General features: G+C 41.9%; 1 protein-coding gene across 1 annotated transcript in view; it reads right to left on the reverse strand.

The window, feature by feature from the left end:
• The window catches only part of LOC115117210 (uncharacterized), a 37,887-nt gene extending 27,613 nt beyond the window's left edge, over nucleotides 1–10,274 (reverse strand). Inside the window, exon 1 of the mRNA XM_029645680.2 lies at nucleotides 9,960–10,274. Within this exon, the coding sequence (XP_029501540.2) occupies nucleotides 9,960–10,274 (315 nt within the window). The remainder of the gene's footprint in view (nucleotides 1–9,959) is intronic.
• Nucleotides 10,275–11,120: the final 846 nt, after the last annotated feature.

Consider the following 11,120-nt stretch of genomic DNA (forward strand, 5'->3'; position numbering starts at 1 on the left):
CTAGTATGAACAGGTATGAACATGTACAAAACCTGACTGAACAGTTGGAAAAGAGATCTAAGTCACTTTAATGGATGAGATGCTTGTGGTGGGTCCCAAGGAAAAAGGTTTGAGGATAAGTGTTCTGGAGAACATTGGATGAGTTCTGATCAGTGGTGGTAAGGGCTGTGAAATGGAACAGGGCATCTCTGAGGGCTTCATGTTCATAGGACAGAGGACAGGTCAGCAACTAATCTCAGTTTAAACAGAGGCCCCTGCCACTACAAAAGCCCACCTTCCCTCCCGGCTGACCCCAACTCCCCCTCTCTTCTCCTGGGTTAACCCAGCCCCCCCCCACCCTGGGGCAGCCCGGGTCCTTGGAGAATAAACACAGGGCCAAAGCACATTCCTGTGAAGTCTAGAACGAGGGAATCTGCTAAAAGAAGATGGAGTGAGAGTGAAGAGGAGTAAATCAACATAGAATAAATAGGTGTTTCACTCCTTCAATCACTATCACTTGTTGTTCTTGTAGATCCTCTCCCCCTCCCCGTTCATATACAGTATTGTCTCCCCTCTTGGTTGAATGTAAACATGTTTCAGAGGGGTTGGTGTTTGGCTGTGAATCTGGTTCTTAACAGGACTTGAATATCTCAGTATTTCCTCATTTAACTGTAATGACAACTCCCAGAAGGGGTTTCTCTATAAGTGGTGGGAGTACTGTGGCTGTGGACTAGCCTTCTTCCCCAATTCTGCTCTCCATAACTCTCTCTCTCTCTCAAACAGTATGTCAGAGAGTACTTCATCACCATGCCATTTTACAAAGGCCACTGGCTGTGCTGCTCTCAACAGTGAAACCCAAACTCTCACCAACAGTATGACCAGCAGGAGCTCCTTCCCACACATTCTCAGCAGCACCACACTTACAGGTGTCTTAGAAACGTGATCCACCATTAAAGACTCAGACTCAGGCCTGTACTGAGAACATACCTCAGCTGGTGAACTACAATGGATCAAAAGAGAAAGGAGGAGCGAGGACAACAGGTGATACTAAAGTCCAACACTTAGCTACAGCCTCCACCAGGATTCTCATCCTACCCCTACAATGCAGTTTAAGCCCTTTTATCAAAGTGCTCTGGAATTGCAAAGTAGGCACCATATAATGAGTCAAGTCAAGTCCTTACCCTTCAACACCAGCAGAGGGAGTTCAGTGCTTTTCACAATCATGTCCAGGGATGAAATACGCCACAAAATATGTTTCTGTACACACACAAACACACATTCCATATCATCGTCACAGCTATAAGATCAGAGCCATCTAATTGGCTCAGAGCCTAAATAATTAATTTAATCAAATTCTCTGTCTTTCAGACTTGTTCTCCCTCTTCCTCTCATGCCCTCTCTCTAGATTTCCCTGGAGAACATAGACAGAAATGTTGGGGAAGAACTAAAAGGCCAAAAAGTCACCCAGCCTGGCTTAGTATCTCTGTCTCTCTTACCTCTCCCAGTCTTTCTCTTTGATCTCAAAAGACTGCTTTAGATCTCAAAAGGCCCATAACACATAGAGAATGCTGATTCACCCTACCTCACTCTGTCTGTACATCAGTCCATCCATCTGCATGCACAAGGGAAAAGATACACTGAACTCAGCTCAATAATAATATCTATGGCCATTGTACAATACTGTAAAACATATGAGCCTACTAGACTAAACAAAAACATAAACGCAACATGCAACAATTTCAAATATTTTACTGAGTTACAGTTCATATAAAGAAATGATTCAATTGAAATACATTCATTAGGATTTGACATGACTGGGAATACAGATATGTATCTGTTGATCACTGATACCGTACCTTAAAGAAAAATGTAGGGATTTGGATCAGGAAACCAGTCAGTATCTGGTGTGACCACCATTTGCCTCATGCAGTGCAACAGATCTCCATTGCATAGAGTTGATCAGGCTGTTGATTGTGGCCTATGGAATGCTGTCCCACTTCTCTTCAATGGCTGTGCGATGCTGCTGGCTATTGGCGGGAACCGAAACATGGTGTCTAGGGTTGAATGGCAGGAACCCAGTTACCGAGATTTACCACCCAAAACCACTCCCTTTTCCGGGGTGAATAAGGTACTTAGGGGTAACTAGCCCACTGGAGTAACTGCTCCCTCCCCCGTAATTCCCATTAAGACCACAAGATGTCACCAAATTATTTCCCCAACACTTTCCCTGGCTGCCACTGCTCTTACTCAACAAAAAATGTCCTGTCATCACAACTTTTGGAGATATTTCAACAAAACGATTTTGTGGTAAATTGATTTTAAAAAATGAAAAAGTTCTAGATATATTTCAATGAAGTTAGAGCTATATATATATATATATATATATATTTTAAATATACAAGTAGGAAAGCCTTAAGATAAATAATCCACTTGTCTAGAGAGAAACATTTAGATCATTTTTGAGTAAAGTAGTAATATGTTGGATGAGTGTGTTGGGGGCAACTCGCCCCCCCCCACCTAGGGGGTAACTGGCCTCTGGGGGATAGTTACCCCTTTGCAGTTAGGAATATGTTTCTACCTGTCATTCAGACAATGACTAGCCCAATTAGCACTAGTTTACGTTAACTTGCTAGCTAGCAACTTCACTAGCAGTAAATGCTTGCCAGCTAGCTAGTTAGCATAAGCTGCTAGGAGTGCTAGGAGTGCAAGCTAGCAACCTTCCTACGAGATTGTCTGAGGGAAAATACATAGAAAAAGATAAAGTAACTTAATTGCAGTTGTAAATGTTTCCAATGGTGATAGCTTTATAGTTAGTTACTTTTTTACTTTTAGTCAAGCGTTTGGACACACCTACTCATCCAAGGGTTTTCTTTATTTTTACTATTTTCTACATTGTATAATAATAGTGAAGACATCAAAACTATGAAATAACACATATGGAATCATGTAGTATCCAAAAAAAGTGTTAAACAGATTAAAATATATTTTATATTTGAGATTCTTCAAAGTAGCCACCCTTTGCCTTGATGACAGCTTTGCACACTCTTGACATTCTCTCAACCAGCTTCACTTGGAATGCTTTTCCAACAGTCTTGAAGGAGTTCCCACATATGCTGAGAACTTGTTGGCTTCTTTTCCTTCAGTCTGCGGTCCAACTCATCCCAAACTATTTAAATTGGGTTACGGTTGGGTGATTGTGGAGGCAAGGTAATCTGGTGCAGCACCATCACTCCCCTTCTTGTTAAAAAAGTCCTTACACAGCCTGGAGGTGTGTTGGAGAATGCCAAGAGTGTGCAAAGCTGTCATCAAGGCAAAGGGTGGCTACTTTGAAGAATCTCATATATAAACAGATTAAAATATATTTTAACACTTGTTTTTGGATACTACATGATTCCATATGTGTTATTTCAAAGCTTTGACGTCTTCACTATTATTCTACAATATAGAAAATAGTAAAAATAAGAAAAACCCGGGAATGAGTAGGTGTCCAAACTTTTGACTGGTAATGTAGCTTTATTTGTGACCTATTTACAAATTAGAATCGTACAATAGCAGAGCACAAGAGAGTTTCCACATCAGTGTTACACTGAACTAATTAGTTAAATGATGAGTTATTGTTATTAAATGTTATATTCCAGTGTTATTTAATGTTATTAGTCATATTCCGGGGGGCAATTACCCCGGTACTTTAAAAAATACTGCCCTTTTCTAAAAACAACATGTCATGAAATACTTAAACTGTAAACTGTAATCACTTATTTCCCTTTATAGTTTATTCGCCTCAGCATGACCATTGTTCTTCGGGGGAGCTAGTCAACCCCTATTACCCTAACTATGAGAAACTGGTGAATTATAATAAATGATTTATATGATCAGCATGGCGTGAAATGGAACTGTTAAATGATATGTGATGTCTAAATGTGGCTTCTCTACGGCCTCTGCATGATGATTCATCAACGCTCAGGCTGGGGACAGACAGCCCCTCTTAGTATGGAGCACAGTTCACAATGTATTATCTACCTATCATCTCATCATGGTAACTTTCTTTCCTGTTTGGTGCACCATAGCCTATGCTACAGTAATATAACGACCGAATTTACCGATCTCAATGTGGCTTCGGGGGTCACCTTTTTAATTGTAAAGATTTTATATATTTTGAATTACATCTAGAGTTGTAAAACAGCATATCACTTGAATATCGTTGCTTTAAATCAGTGTACGCGTGAGCACTCCCTCGTAATCTTTCTCTCTCTCCATCAATTCCATTCAAATTGCATCCAAAATAGATACTCCTGTTCTAGATTGATATACAGTGGTGGAAAAAGTACCCAATTATCATACTTGAGTAAAAGTAAAGATAACTCAATAGAAAATGACTCAGGTAAAAGTGAAAGTCACCCAGTAAAATAATACTTGAGTAAAATTCAAATTATTTGGTTTTCAATATACTTAAGTATCAAAAGTAAACAGTAAAAGTATACATCTTTTCAAATTCCTTATATTAAGCAAACCAGACGGCACCATTTTCTTAGATTTTTATATTTACCGATAGCCAGGGGCATGCTCGAACACCAGGCATCATTTACAAACAAAGAATGTGTTTAGTGAGTCCGCCAGATATGAGGTAGTAGGGATGACCAGGGATGTTCTCTTGATAAGTGTGTGAATTAGAAAACATTTCTGTCCTGCTAACCATTTAAAATGTAACGAGTACCTTTGAGTGTCAGGGAAAATGTATGGAGTAAAAAGTACATAATTGTCTTAAGGAAAGTAGTGAAGTAAAAGTAAAAGGGTTAGGGGCGACGCACAATTGGCCTAGCGTCGTCCAGGTTAGGGAGGGTTTGGCTGGTAGGGAAATCCTTGTCTCATCGTGCACCAGCGACTCCTGTGGCGGGCCGGGCGCAGTGCGCGCTAACCAAGGTTGCCAGGTGCACGGTGTTTCCTCCGACACATTGGTGTGGCTAGCTTCTGGGTTGGATGGCGCTGTGTTAAGAAGCAGTGAGGCTTGGTTGGGTTGTGTATCGGAGGACGCATGACTTTCAACCATGACTTTCAACCGTCTCTCCTGAGCCCGTACGGGAGTTGTAGCGATGAGACAAGATAGTAGCTACTAAAAAAAAATCAAAATCAAATGTATTTATATAGCCCTTCGTACATCAGCTGATATCTCAAAGTGCTGTACAGAAACCCAGCCTAAAACCCCAAACAGAAAGCAATGCAGGTGTAGAAGCACGGTGGCTAGGAAAAACTCCCTAGAAAGGCCAAAACCTAGGAAGAAACCTAGAGAGGAACCAGGCTATGTGGGGTGACCAGTCCTCTTCTGGCTGTGCCGGGTGGAGATTATAACAGAACATGGCCAATATGTTCAAATGTTCATAAATGGCCAGAATGGTCAAATAATAATAATCACAGGCAGAACAGTTGAAACTGGAGCAGCAGCACAGCCAGGTGGACTGGGGACAGCAAGGAGTCATCATGTCAGGTAGTCCTGAGGCTCAGGTCCTCCGAGAGAGAGAAAGAAAGAGAGAATTAGAGAGAGCACACTTAAATTCACACAGGACACCGAATAGGACAGGAGAAGTACTCCAGATATAACAAACTGACCCTAGCCCCCCGACACATAAACTACTGCAGCATAAATACTGGAGGCTGGGACAGAAGGGGTCAGGAGACACTGTTGCCCCATCCGAGGACACCCCCGGACAGGGCCAAACAGGAAGGATATAACCCCACCCATTTTGCCAAAGCACAGCCCCCATACCACTAGAGGGATATCTTCAACCACCAACTTAGAAAAGGCCGAGTATAGCCCACAAAGATCTCCGCCACGGCACAACCCAGGGGGGGTGCGCCAAGCCAGACAGGAAGATCACACTCAACCCACTCAAGTGACACACCCCTCCTAGGGACGGTAAAAAACAATTGGATACCATGAAATTGGGGAGAAAAAGGGGTAAAATTAAAAAAAATATATATATAAATAGCAAAGTAAGTACAGATACCCCAAAAAACTACTTAAGTGGTACTTCCAAGTATTTTTACTTCAGTACTTTACACCACTGTTGATATTTATAGATAATACATTCAATGCATGTAATAGATTCAATGCAATATTAACCTTATATTCAGCTAATTATTGATGGGTTATGCATAATAAGCTTCTAACTTATAACCTCTGTCTCTTGTGCAATACGCACCTGTGCTCCACTGGCCTCTCTCCTTAAAAAAAGGCTCCTTAGCTCTTGGAGTCCCATGCAGGAAAAGCTAGACTAGAATAACTTGCTGGACATTTTTTTGTTGCATTTTTTATACCAATAGACTATTCGAAGAGGGACGCAAGCTCTTGTTTGCTGAATGTTAAATACAGCAGCCAAAAGAACGCGCAATGGCGATAGGCTATAGCAGTTATTTATTAAGACCAATGACCATTCAATGTTTGTGATAAGAAGTGAAAGCCTTCTTCATCTAATTGTAGTCCTATATTATTCAAGGATGTCATTAGAATGATGAAGATGAGGACAGCAAAACGTATTTCATTGAAAGCGAGGAATGAAGCAACAAAAATGTATTTTTTCAGTCGGAGCTTGTTTTTTTTTTTTTTTTTTTTTAATAGTTCCCAGTTTTGAATGTGGCAGGTCTGTGAGAGCCAGAAATCTTGCTTGTTTGTAGGTGACCAAATACTTATTTTCCACCATAATTTGCAAATAAATTCATAAAAAATTCTACAATTTGATTTTCAGGATTTTTTTCTCTCATTTTGTCTAGTTGAAATGTACCTATGATGAAAATTACAGGCCTCTCTCATATTTTTAAGTGGGAGAACTTGCACAATTGGTGGCTGACTAAATACTTTTTTGCCCCACTGTATATATCCAACATCCTCCTCTTCCTTTCTCCTCTTCCTCCCCAGTCTTCCTCTCTCAGAGGGTGAGAGCTACCCATGAAGAGAATTAAGATCACGAACAGCGGGTCAAGAGAAAATGGGGGTACCATTCTATTTTTGGGGGGCTACCATACCTCATTTTTCAAATGGTAGGTCATGGTCGGTCCCTCTTGCGTTGTGGTTAAAAATATGTTTTATCTATTTGGCATTACAACCTTGAAATGCTTTAGGTTGGTCACAAAGAAAATAAGTTTTGAAACCACTACAATATTATTCTATAGCACTATACAGTTGTGGTTTGGGAGCCGCTACGAAAGCCTATATTTTAGCGCTCCAAAGAAAATTTATTCTGGCGATATCATTAAAAGCACTTTATTTTCCAGGAGAGCCCACCCCAGGGAGCAGAGAGAGTACAGTATATAGTGAGAGTGATCTATATGGCTGGTCTGACTGCTATAAATCTCTGTTAGGGAGCTATTCTTTTTAGGTTGGGTGGCAGCCAATCTTTTTTTAACATATCCCAGGTCTGGTTACAAGTTACAACCACTGGAAAGAGAGAGAAGAGAGAGAGACACAAAGAGAGAGGGAGAGAGAGAAAAGGAGAGTGAGAGAGACAGAGAGAGAGAATGATAGAGTGAATGGGAAGGAGGCCAACACCAGACCAGTGTCAGGGTCCATTGGCTGGTATAGTTATTTTTATGAAAATAAATGTGTAAGAACACCCAGAGATGTTTCTGTTTTACTGTATTACAGTAATGGCCATAAAACCATGTTCATGTGTTTCTGGAAGACAATAAATCAATTTTCAATCATAGGCCCGAAGTCAGGGTTTATAAGCCAATATCAGTTAATCATTCTTGTCGTTAGTCAATCGGGCAGGATCTGAATAATGACTGTTGTAAATTATCTTGCTAAAATGTGAGAAATTCATACTTAAACATTTACATTACATTACATTTAAGTCATTTAGCAGACGCTCTTATCCAGAGCGACTTACAAATTGGTGCATTCACCTTATGACCTCCAGTGGAACAGTAGTGCATCTAAATCTTTTCAGGGGGAGGGGGGGTGAGAGGGATTACTTTATCACTAAACTTCTGGCTGTAGTGTAAAGCAATGCAATGGGAAGGCTGTAAAACACATGGGATAAATGACTGGTTTTATGGCGGCATGGACATCATGGAATAGCGGATTAAGTGTGGTTGATTTCCCTCTCTGACTGTGGTCATACATTTTGACCTGAAAACGTCCCAGTGAACTAACGAGGAAGCACCATGTTGACTGTTGTCCATTTGAAGGTGACAGCTGAGGCAAATAAAGGATGTTGTCTGTAGGTAAACACAGAGAACACACACACACACACACACACACACACACACACACACACACACACACACACACACACACACTCACCTGTTTGAACACTCACAAAGACATTTCCTTTTCAAAGAGTATGTGCCATTCACAGATAAAACAAGCCAGGTACCTTAAATGTCCTATTCCTGCCAATGGTGTATTCTGGGACACAGAACGAAGTATACTGTGAAAACAGAGAAAGAAGATTGCACAGTACAGAAGCTTAAGGGATCATTTAACTGAAACAGCTAGTGTGAGACTATCTTTGTAGTGCTGCGCGATTAACCAACATTTAAGTTATTTGAACCAATGTCGTTTTAATGATTTGAATTCGGATTAGGTTTGTTTCTGTAGAGATGAATCAGATTAAGCCCAAACTGTGCGATGTAGTAGGGAGCTGTAGTTTCCAACAGGTCAATATTGTACATAGTTTAGCGCAGAAAATGTAGTATTATACTACAATGATCATAATCCATTGCCCGCCTACTTGTCCGGTTTCTTTTACACTCACTACATAAAAGAGACAGAAGAATGTATGATCGAGAGGCATTGAGCAATTGTTTCGCAAGGTATCTCAACCTGGAAATACATTATCTAAGTGATTGATAGTTGGTTTTCAGCAGTCATAAAAGTATGCCTTATTTACTTTGAAGAACAAAATAGTGATTTTGTCAGACAGCATAGGCAGCAGCTTTATAGAGTAGATTATGACTTGGAATTAAATAATAACGCCATCAAATAAAACAAATGTAATATACACAACTGAAATATTTTCTTAAAGTAAGGTAAAAAACACTAATTTCTCAGCTACTACTATGTTGGCAAACATGACCGAATAAAATTCCCTGTGTTACCATGTAAGTGTGAGATCACCTCTGAGTAGAGGGGGTCTGTTCTGGAGTCCGTACCATCTGGGAACCCCCACTGTGACAGGGGTCTTGGGAAAAACCTGCCTGGGTTGAGAGGAGGAAGGATGAGGAGAGGACACCCAAAATAAATGAATGAGCAGAAACAACAAGAGGAGAAGAGAAACAAACACAGGGCTAGTCTTACAGCCACCTGCTCCACAGACCACTGACCCTACACCCTAAACCGTACTCAGCCCCAGTAAACCTATAGCTATTAGTTGTAACTGCCAACTAACCCTAATCACCAAACCAGATCTTAAACCATTACAATCCACCAGTGCATAAAAGCCCCTTAGATATTCATTTAGAATCCTAAAAATGTAATTAGATCTACAAGGAAATTTTATTGATCTGCCAGTATTTTAATTTAGAGATTCTGGTAAACTCTCTGATGGTTCCTACCAATTATTATTGGATTATTTACCATGGCAACCACTTGTTAGTATAAAAATAAAACTTTCTCAGTTCGGTTGGCTTTTGTGAAGATCAGACCGTTTTCATTTGCAGGGATATTTGTGAGTTTTTGTACTGAGCTTCTGTGTCTGTCATCGCTCTTTGACCAGAGTGCAGTCCGGCATCCATTTACTCCAAGTAGCCTATCCATGTCATGGCTGGCTGAAGGACTGGACCAAGGTGCAGCATGGTGTGCGTACATTTTCTTTATTTAAAAATGACTCCGACAAAACGAAGAACAAAACCGTGAAGCTTTGGGCTATGTGCCCTGAACAAAGTCAAAATTAACTTCCCACAAAACAGGTGGGGGAAAAGGGTACCTAAGTATGGTTCTCAATCAGAGACAACTATAGACAGCTGTCCCTGATTGAGAACCATACCAGGCCAAGCATCGGATACACAGGGCTGTGGAGGCACACTGGTGGTCTCGAGCGCAGAGCTGGCCCCACCCGTTCTGGCTGGATGCCAGCTTCCTCCCGGCAAATGCGGTACGCTGGCACCGAGCATACCGACCTGTGAATACTCCGCCTTGGTACCGTGCGCATCACCCCATAGCACGGGGCCTGACCAGTCCCATGCTCGCCACGGTAAGCATGGGGAGTTGGCTCAGGTCTGCTTCCTGACTCTGCCACACTCCCCGTGTTCCCCCCCAAAATAAATTTGGGGGCTGCCTCTCGGGCTTCCTTGCCAGCCATGTTCCCACATACCGCTGGTTCCTCTCTCCGGCTGCCTCTGCTCTCCTAGCTGCCTCCACCTGTTCCCATGGAAGGCAAACCCTTCCCGCCAGGATCTCCTCCCATGTGTAGACTCCCTTGCCATCCAGAACGTCCTGCCATGTCCAGGAGTCCACCTTACCATGCTGCTTGGTCCGTTGGTGGTGGGAAGTTCTGTCACGGCTGGCTGAAGGACTGGACCAAGGTCCAGCATGGAAAGCGTACATTTTCTTTATTTAAAAATGACGCCGACAAAACAAAGAACAAAACCAAACCGTGAAGCTTTGGGCTATGTGCCCTGAACAAAGTCAAAATTAACTTCCCACCAAACAGGTGGGGGAAAAGGGTACCTAAGTATGGTTCTCAATCAGAGACAACGATAGACAGCTGTCCCCGATTGAGAACCATACCAGGCCAAGACATAGAAATACAAAACATAGAAAAAAGGACATAGAATGCCCACCCTAGTCACACCCTGGCCTAACCAAAATAGAGAATAAAAAGCCTCTCTATGGCCAGGGCGTGACAATCCACACATTAGAGAGCACCAGACTCCGTTTTATGGTCATTTAAGCCGGATGATGGACATCGAGACTGAGGACAACCAGATCTCCCAAGGATCCCATCCCAGAGGAGAAGACCATCGACTATGGCAGATACAGCAGCCTAAAGGAATGGAGGACTACATAGTCAATCACCCACGCACTCTAACAACCGCTCCAAGTGGGCATGACTTTGTCCTACTGAGGAAGGCCCTGGACAGCCTGCTTGACCCACATCCTCATATGACAGAGCATTACAAGTACCAAGTTCTGCTAGAGCACCTCA

The sequence above is a fragment of the Oncorhynchus nerka genome, linkage group LG4, assembly GCF_034236695.1.
Source record: "Oncorhynchus nerka isolate Pitt River linkage group LG4, Oner_Uvic_2.0, whole genome shotgun sequence".
NCBI classification, from domain to species: Eukaryota; Metazoa; Chordata; class Actinopteri; order Salmoniformes; family Salmonidae; genus Oncorhynchus; species Oncorhynchus nerka.